The 17,114-nt window shown below is 57.9% G+C and overlaps 1 protein-coding gene across 2 annotated transcripts; it reads right to left on the reverse strand.

The window, feature by feature from the left end:
- Nucleotides 1-56: 56 nt before the first annotated feature.
- IQCN (IQ motif containing N) lies at nucleotides 57-14,118 on the reverse strand. Of its 2 annotated transcripts, none has more exons than XM_029918789.1 (4): nucleotides 12,146-14,118; nucleotides 10,355-10,486; nucleotides 7,226-9,244; nucleotides 57-1,051 (listed from the first exon to the last, which is right to left on the reverse strand). In XM_029918789.1, exons 2-4 carry the CDS (start codon nucleotides 10,436-10,438, stop codon nucleotides 134-136), a joined length of 3,021 nt encoding a protein of 1,006 aa, XP_029774649.1. In that variant the 5' UTR covers nucleotides 10,439-10,486; nucleotides 12,146-14,118; the 3' UTR covers nucleotides 57-133. The 2 variants fall into 2 exon arrangements, with proteins under 2 accessions (XP_029774649.1, XP_029774648.1); XM_029918788.1 differs by having other exon boundaries at nucleotides 10,355-10,490.
- Nucleotides 14,119-17,114: the final 2,996 nt, after the last annotated feature.

The following is a 17,114-nucleotide window of genomic DNA, read 5'->3' on the forward strand; positions in this document are numbered from 1 at the left end:
ACGCCAGCCACCCCAACCACACCCGGGACACTGCCATGAGCACAGGTGGACCGAGACCCAGGCTGCGGAGGGCTTTATTCACTAGAACCAAAGAGCCATATTGCCTCTCCCCTGGTGTCCCCCAGCCAATGTCCTAGACACTCGGCCATTGCATGCGCTGCGGACTGTCCCATGCTGTGGGTCCCAAGAGCACATCCGTGGTGAGGTTGGCCCGGGTGTGATGGCCACGCCAGGCGGCTTGAAGCACCTTGGCGGCCACCTGCTGCTGCCTCAGCTGGCGGCGGGCAGTGAAGCCCTTCCAGGCTGACTGGATGGCCGTGGCTGCCTTACCCTGGTGACGGGACTGCTGGGGGCTCTGGGCAGTCGTCGGGGTGACACGGCCCCATGGCACGCCTGCCTGACTGCCCCGGCCCATGCCATGCACCACCCGGGTAGGCAGGGTGTGGCCGCACTTGTGGCACGTGCGGGGGCTGGAACCCACCAGCATCACCACACTGGGTGGGCCCCCCAGCCTGGGACTTAGTGACTGGCAGAGGGCGCAGACATGGGGCTGGCAGGACTGGAAACAGCGGTGGTCAGATGTGGACCTGGCCCTGCTGCCCAGCCTGGCCCACGTGGCTGGGAGCCACGCCGGCTGGGTTTGGCCCTTGCGGGCGCAGAAACCTCTCCACATGGCTTGTATGACGGTGGCGGCTCCGGAGAGCCGAGCCAGATCCCGCCGCACACAGTAGCCACGCCAGGCAGCCTGGATGACGACGGCCCCCTGGTGCCACACTTTGATGGTACGGCGCACCAGGTAGCCACGCGTGCCTGCCTGGATCGTGACCACAGCATGGACGGTCTTCTCCAGCACCTGCATCGACGCCACCAGCTCCCCCGACCGTCTGGGATCCACCGCTGCCTCTCTGCCCACGGTGTCCAAGGGCACAGGTGCCCTGGGCGGCTCCCACGGGCCACCGGGGGCCACTGTGCTGTTCATGGGCCCGACTGCGACACTGGGGACGGCAGAATTCCATGCTTGGCCACCAGCTTTGCCAGCGTCCACGGGGCCCTGGAGTACAGTGGGAGTCAAGGATGCCCTGTGACTATCCGAAGGAGCCACAGTGCTATGGAAATCCTGGGACCCCTGTGTCCACACCTGGGTAAAAAGGGGCTCCCGGAACTGTCAGATGAAGACTCATAGCCCAGAGACACCTTCCAAAACCCTGGGTGCAGCCTAGGGATGGCCGTGTTGTGGGTCGCCTCAGTATGGGTGGTCGGCACCCCCGTGAAGCGTTCAGGACTTTCCCGGGAGGACCTGCGGGTGTGCTCCACACATGGTGTGAGGACACAACCCTGGCTACACTATCATCTAGCATTTCCGAGACAAGACTACCACGCATGGACCTATGGGATTTTTTAGAGCCGAGAAACTTGTGGTTGGTTTGAGCCGGGTCCCCAGACACTGGCTTCTGGTGTGTGCTGGGGACAGTGTCCATCTGGAACCCACCCGATGCCACCCCACTAACCGTGGGCCAATAAAGCAGCACATGTGAGGCCGCACTGGCAGTCCCCGACCTCTGAGAAGTGCTTGGGGTCCCCATCCCACCTATAGACCCTGAGTGCAAAGTGGATGCTACAGTATTGTCATGGGCCCATCTGGGTGACCCTGAGACTATGGTAGAAGCCCCCTTCTCGTGGGCATGGCCCTGGGGCACAATGTGAGCCACCCTGAGGGGTTCTGGGGCACATGAGCCACAGTTGCCTTTTGATGAACCAACGGGGCCCCAGTAGCTTTGACAGACTCCAGGTGCACAGTAGGGACCCTGCTAGCTGCCACAGAGTGGGAACAGGGGGCTCCCCAGTGGTTACTGGCCTCTGCTGCAGGGTTGGGGTGATGCCACCAGCCTTCGAGAGCTTGGTCATATTCAGGGACCGAGCAGGGACAGGGGCCATGCCATGGGTAAAAGACTTGGTTTTGCTGGGAATCACCTCCTCCAACAGTAGCCTTTGACAACTGGGAAGGAATTCGGGGCTGTGGTTGATGTCATTTGACAGGGGACTACGGGACATCCATGGGGTTTCCTTGAGGACTATGGACTCCCCACTGGAGACGGACACCTGGGACAGAGCCTTCTCCGGGTTCCCCAGCTTCATCATGACTTGGACATCTGTGGTCTCAAACAGCATCATCCCAAGACCCCAACTCTGAGGATCTTTGTAAAACTGTGGGCATGCGGTGCATTCTCCTGTTTGTGCCACTAGCTTCCACAGCCTAGGGGTGAAGCTGAGCCAGGCCAGGGGCACGGGATACTTGGAAAGAGGCTGCAGGCCCCTCCCCGGCCAGGGATCCATGGTAAGGATGGGGAGTGATCCCAATCACCAGGAATCCCTGGGGAAGGCTCTGGGCCACATTGCCAACTGTGGAGGGCGGGCCGGCTGCACTAGCGCTGGACCCCAGGACCAGGCCCTGAGTCAGGCCCCCAGCCATAGATGCTGGGGCCATACCAGACAGAGGCCACGGACTCGGGAGAGACACTTGGGGCCACCCCATTGGGCACAGAGCCTGGGACCAGGGAGCAGTGAAACTAACAGGGTCTTACGGGGACACTTTGCCTCTCCCCACCAGCCCCAGGTGTTGCAATCAGACTCGGGGCCACAGAACCTGGAGGCAGGGTCCTGGCCATTCCACCAGCCACAGAAGCCAGAGGAAAGTTCTGGACCACAGCGCTGGCCATGGGGTCTGGAGGCAGACCCTGGCCCATGCCACTGATCACAGATCCTGGGGGAAGGGTTTGAGCTACACCACTGACCATGTAACCTGATGGAAGGTGGGGAAGCACGTCACAGATCACAGGCCCTGGAGGCAGGCTCTTGCCCACATCTCTGATCACAGACCCAGAGGGGGAAGGCTGGGGGCCACGCTCCTGGCCACAGCACCTGGCACCAGGCCACGAGTGGTGCCCATCACAGGCTCCTGGCAGGAAGCATTTGCTTGTTGGTAACCTGCTGCCACAACCGTGGACACAGAAGGATGCAGGTGGTACAAAGGTATCGGCAGATCAACGTTGACCTGAGACCTATGGGGGCCCACACTGGCCTGGGAGAACTTGCATGGACTCATACCCAGTCTGCTGGGCACTGAAGCCTGCAAGAGCCCAGGACCCACCTCTGGGGCTCGTTCACGAATCAAAGGGGCACCTGCCACAGAGGCTGGGGGGTGCAGTGGGAGTCATCCCACCGGCCACACCTGGAACTGGCTTGGGCCCACAGCAGTCGCCACACTTCCCTGGCACACACTCCCCACTATGGTCCTGGAAACACACTTAGGAACATACTAGCAGCTGGGGTTCCCTGAGACATATTTGGGAACATGCCAGCAGCCATAGCACCCAGGGACCTGCTTGTGGCCATGCCCCTGAACAGGGCCCCCGGAGACATACTGGTTCCCTGGGCTAGAGCAGAGCCGGCTCACTAGCCATGGGCACCTGGTAGAGGTTTGGGGTTGAAAAAGCAACAGCAGAATGTTCATTCATATGTGGGTGCCTCCCACTGACCCTGACTGGCTGATGGAATGCCAGGGACACCTTGCTGAACTCAGGGACCTGGGGGTTTGAGGCCACCCCAGTAACCATTACAGGGTCTTGACATGGGTCCACCCCAGGGGTCACAGATGACTGGCTCAGACCTTGACCCATGCTGCTGTCCCAGACGGATATGATGTACTCAGGGGGACTTCCGTCACAAATGATAGATGGCACAGACTAGGAGCCACTGCATTCACCCTTGATGATGGTAGATTTGAACCCACTTTGGGGGCCCAACTGGACTGACTAACCGCATAACTGGTACCACTCATTACTGGTGGCCAGAATAGGCTGAGGGGCCCCCTACTGGCCACAGATGGCCGGGCTAGGCTGGGGGCCACCCTACCAGTCACAGATGCCTGCATTAGATTGGAGGACACCCCACCAGTCACAGATGGCCGGGCTAGGCTGGGGGCCACCCTACCAGTCACAGATGCCTGCATTAGATTGGAGGACACCCCACCAGTCACAGATGGCCAGGCTAGGCTGGGGGAGACCTTACTAGCCATAGACGATTCAGATAGGCTGGCGGTGACCCTACGGACTATAAATGGCTGTTGTGACTTCGGAGCCATCTCACCTGCTACTGACGGCTGGAATGGGCTTGAGGTTAACCTACTGGGCGCAGATGGCTGCTGATATCTGGCAGGGACCTCATTCCCCAAAGACACACTTCTGGTCAGTCCTGTCCTGTGGGATTTCTGGGACAAGCTCTCCTTCAGATCCATGGCGCTTTGGCCTAAAGACATACCCGTCTCATCCTGATCATCGGAGCCCCAGTGGCCACTCAAGGTCACACGACCCGAGACTGAGCTGTGATGCAAAACGGGCATCCGCTCCGAGCCCGCAGAAGGTGGGCAGCAGAGGTCGGAGTCGAGCGCTGCCAGCTCACCTTCCTAGTTTCTTCCCCATCTCTAGGCCCCTGAGGCCTCCCCGCAGCCTCCCCAGAGAGGAGGGTGTCTACAGGGGTGTCCCCATCCAAGCTGGCCTCCAAGGGCTCCTCCTCCACCAGGTTGACAGCAGTCAGACTGGCCACAGACATGAAGGAAAGGCTGAGTGAACCCCCGCTGGGCAAGGAGCTCTGGGAATTACTCACATTTGGGCCACAGTCTGTGGAGCCTTGGGAGAGGCTTCCAAACAGGTCATTGTCTAGACCCTGGGGAAACTGGGTTCACTGGGTATGTGGCCAGTCATTTGCTCCCGTGGCCGGTGTGCACTGGAAATGGTGCCCTGGGTTTGATTCCTCCCCTGCTGAGGGTGGGCTGTACCGGGCAGGGTGCATGCCATCCTACTGCCTGGGGAGGCTTGGAACACACTGGGATCTACCTGTCTTGAGTGCCCAGCGATGCCTAGGAGGCACGGAGCCAGGCAAGAGACCTAAGGTTATGTGACAGGCCTTGGGGGTCTGTGATTGGCCTAGGGGCGCTTTGCTCACACTGGCAGCCCTCCATAGACCTGAGGTCACCTTGTTGATTCTCTCCCTAGGGTCCACCAAGGCCCGTCTGTGATTTGGGGACTGAGTTTTCTGCCTGGTCTCCTCACAGACTGCAGGTGACTGTCGTGGAAATTTGGTAAATGACGATCGACAGACACTGGGGGTACCTCGCTGGCCCCGAAGGGCTGACACCAACAAATGGATCCCCCATATGCAGCGACACACTGGGGGGAGCAGGAGGCCCTCCCCCCGCCCCACAGTGCGGTAAGGGGTCCCCAGGGCCACCCTGCTCTCCCGTGATGCTGCCCACGGACGTGGGGCCACCCTGCTGACATGTGGCCTGTGGGAGCCCGGGGCTGTGCCACCAGCCACCGATGGCTGGTTAGTGCTTGGGCCAACACCATGGGCAATGAGCAGCTGCCACAGACTAGGGGGCGGCTGCACGTCAGACAGCTTGGGCAAATTGGGGCCCAGGTCACTCTCCACAGGGTTGAGATCTGATGCTGATTCACTAGCCCCTGGGGGCACACATTTTCCTCACTGACCTCAGGGTTCAGATATAGTAGGTCTGAGGAGGAGCCCCTGCTGGGCCCCATCTCCCATGGTAGAGTGGGGTCCAGGGCAGCAATTAGGGGGGACTGATGAACAGTGGTGATCACTCTACTAGTCAGAGGGACACCAGGGAGACCACCGACGAGCAGGGTGACCCCCCGAGCATGGCCCCATCCCCCATCTCTGCCAAGAACCCGGCAGGCCTGCCTGTGAAGAAACTCCCCCAGGTCCCATACCGGGGAACCCTGACCTTGCTGGGCTGTGGTCTCGTGGGGCCCAGGGTGGGCCCCCACGCAGTTGATGGGCTCCCCACCTCCACTGGGGTCGGCATCACAGTCATCCTGCTTCCTGCTGGTTTCGAGGCGGCCTTGGGGAGGACAACTCCCGTCCTCAGGGCCGCGCCCAGCTCCCCCTGACACAGGGCCTGGCTCAGGGTGGCCCCCTCCTCCTCCGTCAGGGCCTTGCTGAGCACTTCCGCCAGTTTGCCCTGCTTGGCCTTAGTGAGCTCTGCCCGGAGCTCTGTGGGGGTCAGGCTGCGGGATAGGGCGATGCCCAGCTCACCCCAGGACAGCACTTTCATCAGCGCCGTGCCCAGCATGCCCTGAGGCAGAGCCTTGGCCAACGCAGTGGCGCCCAGGACTTTCTTGGTCAGGGCCTGGTTCAGGGCTGCCCTCACTTGGCCTTGGGAGAGGGCTTTTGCCAGCAGGGCACGGAGGTCCTCCTGGGAGCCCAGCTCGGCGACCAGCTCAGCACACAGGGAGGCGAGCTGGGAGGCTGCTAGCTCTTCCTGGCAGGGAGTGGCTGGGCCGGTCGGCGGCGGCTGGGCCTGGGTAGCTCCGCTGTCACCCCAGGACTCGACGTTGCATGTGGGGTATCCGGCAGATGCCAACAGGGACACCAGTATGCTCTGGATCTCAGAGGCCCCCTGGCATGGGCCCTGGGTGGCTCTGCCCTGTGCGTTGTTGTGGGTCTGGGGCTGAGTCAGTCTGTCCTCTGGCTTGGTTGTGGGCAGAGAGCCAAGGGCACCAACATGCTGGCAAGGCTGGGAGGAGGCCTTGAACCCAGCCAGGAGAGGCTGTGACTGGGTCTTGCTGCTGAGCTCAGCAGGCTGGTGGGTAGCACAGAGGCATTTAGCTGTCCCTGTGACCAACCGGGCCTGTGACTGCACCTTGGTCAGCCCAGTAGGCAGACGTGCTTGAGGTCGGACCCTCGTCGCTCCTGTGGCTAGATGTGCCTGAGACTCTGCCTTGGTCAGACACGTGCCCGGATGTGCAAAGGATGGGGTCTTAGTCACCTTGGCAGATGGACATGCCTGGGACAAGGTCTTGGATAGACATGTGCCCAGATGTGACTGAGCCTCAGCCGTGCTCGGCTCAGCAAGAGGCTGTCCCTGGGACGAGGCTGTGGTTGAACACGTGGCCAACCGTTCCTGGTGCAGAGCTTTGGCCAGACACAGATCCGGGGCCTTGGCCGGACATGTGGCCCCCTGGGCCTGGGGCAGGACCACCGCTGTTTCTGCAGGGACATACACCTGGGACTGAACCTTCTCCACATCTGTCCTCAGGTGGGTCTGTAACAAGGACTTGTTCCTGTTCTCCACCACTTTTGCCCATGGCGAAGCCCTGGGCATTTCAATGGCCACACTCATATTAGATGTTGTTTCCGTTTTCACCTGTTTCTGAGAGAAGGCTTTGCTTTTTTCAGCTTCCAAAGGAGGCCTGGCTGGCACCTTGGGAGTCCCAGCGCCCCGCTGTGGTAGGGAAAGGTATTTGACATTTCCTTCAGCCCAGTACGAGTAGGACGAGGTCTTGACCGTCCCAGCTGTCTGCTTGGCATTCCCCACAGCCTTGGCCTCTGGTCCATCCAGGTGTGTGTGGGATGAGGTGTTGGGGATTCCAGCCACCACCGCGACCGGTGGTGAAGACTTCAGGTTTCCATCTGTTGGAGGCGAGAGGCATAGGGTCCTGATGACGGCAGCCACTGAGCGAAATTTGGCTGGGGTTTTATTGACCATAGCTGCCAGACGTGTCTGGGGAGAGGTCTTGGTCACCGAGGCCCCCGTGAGCGTCTGAGATGGGGTCTTGGCCGTGGCAGCTGCCGCACATGTCTGCAGCGGGGCCTTGGCCACTGGAGCTGCCGGGCACATCTGGGTTGGAGTGTTGGCCGTCGTGGGCACGGGGCACATCTGGGGCGGAGTCTTGGTCGCTGGGGCCACAGGGCATGTCTGGGTTGGGGGCTTGATCGTTGAAGCCAACAGGCATATCTGTGGTGAGATCTTGGCCATCATGGCTGCTGGTCGTGTTGGGGGTGAAGTGTTAGTTATTGAGGTTGCTGCTCGCATCTGGGTTGGGGTCTTGGACACTAGGGCTGCTGGGCATGGCTGGGGTGGGCTCCTGTTCAGCATGGCCCCCAGGCATGACTGAAATGGGGTCTTGGTCACTGCGGCTGCCTGGGATGTCTGGGGTGAGGCCTTGGCCACTGGGCTTGCCTGGAACATCTGGGGTGGGCTCTTGGTTATTGTGACCGTGGGCGCCGAGCACGGCTGAGGTGGGGTCTTGTTCATCACGGCAGCCAGGCATGCCTGGAGTGGGGTCTTGGTCACTGCGGCTGCAGGGTACATCTGGGGCGGGGTCTTGGCTATCATTCCCATGGGCACGACACACGGCTGGGGTGGGGTCTTGGTCATCGTGGCCCCTGGATACGTCTGGAGTAGGGTCTTGGCTGTCACGGGTGCTGGGCCTGTCTGGGGTAGGGCTTTGAAAACCTCTGGTTCCATGTGGGCCTGGGTCTGGGTCTTGAGTGATCCATGAACTGCCTGGGCATACCTTCCAGATGGTGGTGGCCCTGGGGCTCCTGGCTTGTTGGCTCTGGCAGTTACTTGCTTGGTCTTCACCATGTCCCCTTCTACATGGCCAAGGCAGGCATTTCTGATGGTTCTTGTCAGCAGGCATGGGCAGCATTTTGCATCTAGACTCACTGGACATGGAAGTCTGATGGCAACGGTCTGGTGTGGCAGGAAGGCGACGTTGGCACCTCCAATGGGACAAGGGTCCTGCATGCCAGGCTGAGGCATACTCTGGGTCTGCAGGGCCAGCCGGTGGGTGCAGGTGGCCAGGGTGTTGGAGAAAGGGAACTGGGTCTCTTTGCTCACCATGCTGGGCTGGGCCAGAAGGGACTTGCTCTCTCCTGGATGCTGAAACCGCACCTGCTGGGGGGGATGGTAAGGGATGTCCCCCTCGTCCACGCACACTTTTTTCTCCACCAACTTGCCAGACCGGAGGAGACGCCTGATCTTGAAGCGTCGCCAGGCCTCCTGGATGGCCTTTGCTGCCATCATCTGGGAGATCAACTTTTGCCGGAGCCAGTAGCCTCTCCAGTTGGCTTGGATGAGGGTGGCGGCACGGGACAGCATCATATCCATCTCATCCACCAGGACATTCTTGAAGGCCTGGCTCTCAACCACAGCCCGGAGGCGTGGGATATGATGGGTCACTGTCTTGTCCTTGTCTGGCTCTGGCGGAAGGCTCTCCTTGGAACCAACTGGCTTGTGCTGAGGTTGTGGAAACGGTGTCTGTGCTTTGTCTTGGAGACTGGGGTCGCAACGGGGTTGGTACAAGCCCTGCCTGTTGGGTGACAACCGTGGCTGTGTTGCTTCCTGCATTGTCTTGCTTTTTGAACGTGTCAGCTCTGCCTGTGAAGTGTGGCGAGGAGGTGGTCAGCGACTGGGTCATGCGGAAAGAGGTCTCCTTGCTGGAGCAAGCACTGCAGGACCTACATCGTCTTGTTCTTGACACCTTACAATCCTCCTCCTCTCCTTTGCAGGCCCTCTCTCTCCCGGCCAGCTACTCCAGTGGCCTCTGGTACCTACGTCTCCCTCATCATCCTGTGGCCACTTCAATGTTGGCAAAGTGCACATGCTCAATTAAATGCCCAACCACCTTCTTGCTTTTTGAACCTCCTTTGTATCTGGAACAGCGTGTGAATATAGCACTGATCAGACTATTTTGGAAATTTTCTGTGTGTGTGTGTGTGTGTGTGTGTGTTGTTATTTTTTGCCTCTCCTCATTTACTGTGAATCCCTAGAGGGCCAGAACCAAGTCTGCGTCATTTCTGCGTCCCCATCTCAGTCACAGGGCCTGGTTCCAGGCTGCGAGCAGGTGAGTGTTGGGTGGGTGGCCACATTAATACATGAGTGGTTGAGTAGATTGGAAGTTGAACATATAGGTGGACGAATGACTAGATACTGAAGGGATGACCCTGGATAAACGAATGGTGGATGGGATGGAAAGATGGCAAAGGGTTGTGTGGAAGAATAAATAGGTAAATGAAATTGATGAATGAATTGATAAACAGATCAATAAAGAAATGGACACATGGATGGACGGATGGATGGATAAATGCACAGGTGGATGGGTAGATGGGAGGGGGAAGAGGAGGGAGGAATGAATGGATAAAACGACGAATGAGTAGTGGATGGATCAAATGAGTGTATGAATGAAGAGAGCCGAAGGAATTGAAGAGATCAGTGAATAGAGGCGGACTGATGAGCGGCGGGATGGATCAGTGAATAGACGGCAGATGATGGTAGATGATGGGTGCCTCGACGACAGATGGAAGGATGGGAAGAAGAATGAGGGGGTGACTGTAGGTTTCATAAGTACCTTGGTTCAGAAGGAGTTGGGATACTGCCAAGCAGCCTTGATGCATAACCCGGAGCATAACACACTTGTTTGGCAGAAGCCCCCCACCCACTGCCATCTGGTGGGAGCAGCCAGACCTCCTTTCCCAGCCATCTTCATACCTTGGAGGGCCATAGAGTTGGAGAAGGAGCAGGAAGAGAAGGTGCAATCTCAGAAGCCAGCTTGTAAGAGGAAGGAGCCTTCATTCAACCCTTCATCCACGCGACGTGCAGCAACACTGCCCTGGGCTGGCTCTGTCTTCAAGACCAACGTGAGAAGAAACGTTAAAAGCAAACAAACAATCAAAACCCCCCAAACCTTAGCATCGCCAAACAAAAACCAGAAACTTTTTTTTTTAATGTTTTATTTATTTTTGATACCGAGAGAGACAGAGCATGAGAGAGGGAGGGGCAGAGAGAGAAGGAGACACAGAACCGGAAGCAGGCTCCAGGCTCTGAGCTAGCTGTCAGCACAGAGCCTGATGCGGGGCTCGAACCCACGAACGTGAGATCTGACCTGTGCCAAAGCCAGAGGCTTAACCGACTGAGCCACCAGGCGCCCCCCAAAACCAGAAACTTTTAATTCCACAAAGATGAATGTACAAAGAAGTTCATTCTAGCGTTGTTGTTTTTTTTTTTTGGTGTTTATTTATTTTGAGAGAGAGAGAGAGTGCGCACAAGCAGGGGAAGGGTAGAGAGGGACAGGCTCCACGCTGTCAGCGCAGAGCCCGACACAGAGCTCGAGCTAATGACTGTGAGATCATGACCTGAGCTGAAATCAAGAGTTGGACACTTAACCGACTGAGTCACCCAGGTGCCCCTAATGTTATTTTGTACATAAAAGCAAAACAACTAGAGATAAGCCAAAAGGTGATTCCTAGGGGGTCAGTTACAAGTGCATAAAAAAGGATGTTCAAGAATGTTCCTCACTGTATTGTTGAAGAAGTAAAAACTGAAAACCACTCAAATGCTTATCAACGGGAGGTGGCTTACACTACACAGAACAAGGGTGCCTGGGTGGCTTAGTCCATTAAGCGTCTGACTTAGGCTCAGGTCATGATCTTGGGGTGGGGCCATTCAGAACAAGCATCAGTGTGACCTGAATCATAACAGCAAATGTGCTCCTGGAGGTGAGCACAGTCATTGTCCCCATTTCACAGAGGAGGGACCTGCGACCCGGAGAAGCCAGTATGCCATATTTCTTACTTCTTTATGTTATTTCTGATTTGCCTCCCCTATTTAACTATGATCTGCCCATGGGTAAGGAGGTCTCCCTCCTTTGCTATTGAATCCGCAGTACCTAGAATAATGAGATATTTATGGATGGATGCATGCATGGATGGTTAGATGGATGCATGCATGTGTGGGTGAGTGGATAAATGGATGGATGGTTGGATGGGTGGGTGGATGGATGGATGGATGGATGGGTGCAGCCCAAGCTCCAGAACTTGGAGACAGCAGCTTCAGGATATGAACTGGCCTATCCCAGAGCCTGGGGTTTCATCAACCACATGGTTCAGCCCTTTCAATGAGCTCAATCAGAATGAGCAAACAGACAATGGAGTGAGAGGGGACAGGAAAAAGGAAAGGGGGCCCCAGACATGTAAGCTGAGTGGCTGGCTTGGCGATTTTGAGTAAACCGCTCTGAGCCTCAGTTTCCTGTCACACAAGCTAAGACCACTTTCCAGCCTCCCAAGAAACATGATAGGTTCTCCAGGCTGGGATCCCAGACAGACAAAGCCACCATTGGGTTTTGGGGGGCCCCAAGCACCCCTGGTCCAAGGGGATGAAAAGCGGATCCATTTCTTGGAGTGGCCTGGAGGGTCCAAGGGGACTCTGAGGGTGCTGGAGTCCAGGAGAGAACCACCCAGTCTCCGGGTACCCCCCACCAAACCCTCCGCCAGCCCCACTCACCTGCCCCTGAAGCTGAACCCAACAGCCCGAATGGCCAGCCTTGGGACCCTGGTGCCACAATGGCTTTGTGACTCGCAGCCAAGTTCCAGCCAATCCCCACCAGCTCTTGGGGGAAGGCAGTTCTAGAAGGCAGACCCAGCGTGGGGGCAGTGCTTAGACCAGGCTGATGAGTATGATGGTGGCTACATATTTCCTGCCTGTCCTGAACAGAAAATTAAGGCTCTGAGCACAGACGGGGGCCCAAATTCTTCCCCTACACGTGTCTCAAGGCAGACTCGGTCTCACATGCCTGGGGCATTTGTTGAGCACCTAAGTTTGTAGTGGGACCTCATCTGGGCCTGGGGACACAACTCAAATAACGTGGGAGTGTGAAACTGCCAGGAAGGAATCAAAGGGGGTGAGTGGGCTGAGTCCCAGAGGAGGAGTTAGTCATAGGAGAGCTGGGGGAAGGGCATTTCAGGTGGAGAACGCAGCACGGGCAAAGGCTTTGAGGTGAGAAGAAGTTAGGCATGATTAGGGAACACGGAGGCTGACGTGGTCGGAAGCGAGGGAAGAGGGCCAGGAGGTGGAGGACGACTGGATAGAAAGGAGTTAAAGAGGAGTACAGAGTTTGGGTTTTATCAAGAAGGTTCTGGGGAGCCACAAGAGGGTCTGGAGCCAAGAAGGCACTGCTGCTATACTCTGATGCACATCCTAAGAGGCCAGGCGGGTGTCTGTGTCTGGCTCTGAGGATGGGGGCTCCTTAGGGGGAAGCTGGGCCCCAGGTCCCTCCGGGTCCCTATACAGGCCTGGCAAAAGTGGGTCGTGCCTCGGAGCCACAATCTGGATGGGGAAAGTGAGGCCACCGTCCCCATTCACCTCCTGGGGCTGGGCTGATGCCTGGTGTGAATCACTGCTGGCCAGGCTGGGGCTGACACACACCTTGGCCTTGGCTCAGCAGGGTCCTGCCAAAGCCACACAGCCCGGCCCAGCAGCCTCTGCCCGTTCCCCTGGGGAGCCACTGGGAGGCACCAGAACCAGAGGCGAGCAGGACACCCAGCCTCAGCTGGCAGAGATCCCTTCATCCCCACACTGGGGGTGTAGCTCCGGGCAAAACCAGAGATACAGCAGTTGGCGGGACTTACTTCCTTTGTTTCAGCACTGACCAGGACAGCTCCCATCCATGTCCTCAGTGAGCAAAACACAAATCCAGAATGGTCAGGGCAGTGATGGTGGGAGCACAGAGCACTGTGGGAACCCAGGAAAGCCCTAGTCCAGCTTCAGGGGTGGTTGGGGATGAGCTTCCAAGGTCAGCTGGGTAGCACAGGGAAGACATGTTGTCAGGCTCATAGCTGTGCAAAGGCCCTGAGGCCAGAAGGGATGGAAATAGTTTGGGTAGGGAGGGGCCTGGGGAGACACTGACCTGTCCAGGGCCAGATGCACTCAAGGACTTTTTCCAGAAAGGTTTCAGGTAGGGGGTCAGATCCCTGGTTTCCAAAAAAGCTCCTGTGTCACAGGCTGGTGAAAAAATATGGCCTCCACTTAGACCCAAAGCTCCTGGGAGGCAGGCAAGAGTCTAGGGTTCTAGCTCCTGCTCTGCCATTTAGCAGGGGTGGGATGTAGTAAGATGCATTTGGTCTTTGTCCCCGGCACTCTGCTCCTAACACTCCTGGAATCTCTGAGGGTGATAAGTGTCTTTTGTAAACTAGAAGATGAGTGATGGCCGGAGTCTAGCAGATAGTTTCAGCGTGGGGGGTGGTCCCCAGAAAGACTGAGGCATTAGAGGCCCACCTCCCAGACCTCCTGGGAGGGAAGAGGGTCTGGAGATTGAACTAATCACCAAGAGCCAATGATCTAACCAATCATGCCTCTGGAATAAGACCACTGGGGTTCAGAGAGCTTCTTAATTAGCGAACAGGCAGGTATCGGAAGGCTGGTGGTGCCTGTGGGGACTGGGGGGGGGGGGCGTGAAAACTCCACACCCCTCCCCCTTGCACTTTGCCCCATACCTCTCCACCGCCTGCCTCTTCCTGACTTCTATCCTGTAGAATAAGCCGGTAACAGTAAATAAAGCAGTTTTCTAGGTTCTTGGAACTGTTCTGGCAAATTATCAAAACCGGGGTGGGGGTTGTGGAAACCCTGGATTTCTAGCTGGTTGTTCAGAAGTCCCAGGGGTCTGTCCTAACTCCAGGTAGTGTCAGAACTGAACTGCAGGACACCTGGTTGGGGTCTAGAAAATGGAATTGGTTGGTGTGGGGAAAACTCCCCAACACATTTGACATTGGAAGGATCAGAAAGGAGTAAAGCTGTTCAGGGGTGTCGGGGACATCTCCCAACCTCCTGAGCCGCCCCTTCTCTATAGATCAGGGCCTGCCCCCAAAGTGATATGGGAGATGGTACCTGGACAGGAACGTACCCATTTCACTGTACAGAAGGCAGAGGGGAGAACAGGAGAGGGCTTGGTTGAGGTCACACAGTGGCAAATTGGCAAGTTAGGACTCCGTCTCCTGAAGAGTGAAGGTCTGCCCCTAAAACATGACTCTTGGCCCTCTCTGTGCCGACACCCCCAACTTAGCTGCAGCCTCTCACTCCCAGGTCCCCTCCTGAAGCGTCTGCCTGAAGGTGGGGCAAGATCAGATCACATGGTTAAAAACCAGCCCCCAAAACAGCTCCTGAAGTCTTGAAAAGTGGGAGCCAGGTGATCAGAAGGAAAGGTCCCACCCTTTCAATGGCAGGACTGTGGCCACGAGCTGTTCCTTCTTTGCACCTGTTTCCCCATTTATAACAAGCACAATTCATCTGCCTTCCCTAGCACGGCTGGGTTATACAACTAGTGCTCAACACATGATCACCAGCTTGACTTGCCCTGTGCCCTTGACCACCAATGCCTAGGTCCTTCCAGGCCCCAAGCGATGCAGAAGCCCAAAACCCAGGGCCTTTCGCCCACCCAACAGCAAGGGCCAGAGCAGGCAGGGGAAGAAGGTGGCCTGGCAGTCAAAGCTCTGGAGGTAGGGTCCGGATGTCCCTGCAGCCTTCTAAAAATGTTAGGCTGTGTGTCTAACAAGTCACTCAATCTCTTTGAACATTAGTTTCCTCAAAATGGGAGAGTAGGATGTTGGAAAGGCAGAAGTCTTCAGGGAGAACTTGGAAAATCCTGATTCCAAGTCAATGCCCTAAAAGGAAGATCGCACAGAATGTAGCGACGGAGGCAGACTGCCCAAGTCAGATCCCACCTGGGTCACTTTCCTGGTCCTGAGACTCCGCATCCCCATCCCCCAGACCATAATAGGAGCTTACTCGGAGCACCAACTGTAGGCCAAGCACTACTCTGTCAGCAGGCTGTTAATCCTCCAACTTTATAGGGCAAGCCTACAACTGCTCTGCCCATTTTACAGACATGGTCAACAGAGGCCCCGAGGTTCAAGTTTCTGCCTTTTCCTACCTGCCTCGGACTGGGCTGTCCTCTTTCCATCTTAGTCTCTCTTCCCCAAATGGGTCACCGGTGGGCTCCTTAGTTCCAAACGCTTGTTGGAGATACCAACGTGTCCCCCACCTAACCTGGACGTCAGTCGGCCCAAAGCCTAGGCGCGCCTAGATGGCGCTCGCCGCGCGCCAGATGTGCAAGGCCCCTCCCGGACGCCGGCTCTCCCCCGGAGTAGGGGCGGAGGAGGAGGGGAAGGAGGCTGGGCGGTGGGGGCGGGGGACGGGAGCGTGCGGGCTAGGCCCAGCCCAGCCCGCCAGGCCCTGGCGGGGGAAGAAGGAGGCAGAGAGCCGAGCTGGCGTAACGAGACTTTACTGAAAACAGAAAACCGGGCGAACCAAGGATTACAAACCGGAATGTGGACTCGTAGCAAAACAAAACAGAACAAAAAGGGCGGGAGAAGGAGTTTCGGAAGGACGGAAGGGGGTGGGGGAAGCAAGAGCAAGGAAAGGGAAGGGAGGTTTTTTTTTTTTGTCTTCTTCCCATTTCTTTAAAAAACCAACACAAGAAAAAACACACACACAACCAACGTTTGTTCCCGAGTAGAAACATAAATAGGGCAGAATCGAGCACTCTGTTCTTCTCTCTTCCAAAGGCAAAAAAAAAAAAAAAAAAGTAAAAGGAAAGGCAGGGCTTGAGGCTGCGCCCCCTCGGAGCCCCCTTCGGCAGCGGTGTGTACAACGGGGCGGCCGGGGCGCGCGGGTTTGTGCAACACTGGGTGGCCGCGCTCGGGGAACAGAGGCAGCGCGAGGGCGGGGGGGGGTCATGCGCTTGCCCCCCCGAAGTAGGGGGTCCAGCTTGTCGAGTCTGAGGCGCCCTCTAGTCCTGGGCACCCTCGGAGGGTCCTCAGGGACCGCACCCTCTCGGAATCCTGGCACCCTCGGGGTGGGGGGGGTGTCCCCGGGGCCGCGCCCTCTGAGTCCGGGGCGCCCACGCCCCCCCCCACGCGAGCCCGCCTCCCGGGGAGGGGGGCCGCGCATGCGCCCCGCGCGCGGGCTCAGTACGCGGACACCTGGTGCTGGGGCAGCAGCTGGCAGCCGCTGTTGACGTGGCTGAGGACCTTCTGCTTGAGCTGCGCCACCTGCTCGCGCAGCAGGCTCGCCGTGGACGCCAGCTCCGTGTTCTGGCTCTTGAGCGTCTTCACTTTCTCCTCGAGGCGCGAGATGCGCTCCAGCTTGCGCTTGCGGCACTTAGAGGCAGCGATGCGGTTGCGCAGCCGCTTGCGCTCGGCCTTAATGCGCTCCTGCGTGTCCATGTCGATGGGCGACAACGGCGGGCTCTCGCCGAAGCTTGGCACGTCGGGCACCGTCTGCGGCTCATCCTTGAGCGCGGTCAGGCGGGGCGGCCCCAGCGCTCCTGGGGGCGGCGGCGGAGGGAAGGGCACAGGCTCGGCGGCGAAGGCGACTGTCGCAGCACCCCCTGAACCTCCGGTGCCGCCCGCATAGCTGCTCAGGTTCGCGTAGACGGGCGCCTCGGGCGTGGCTGCCGCCTGGGCCAGTTCGCCAGGAG

Source organism: Suricata suricatta, chromosome 12, assembly GCF_006229205.1.
Source record: "Suricata suricatta isolate VVHF042 chromosome 12, meerkat_22Aug2017_6uvM2_HiC, whole genome shotgun sequence".
NCBI lineage: Eukaryota > Metazoa > Chordata > Mammalia > Carnivora > Herpestidae > Suricata > Suricata suricatta.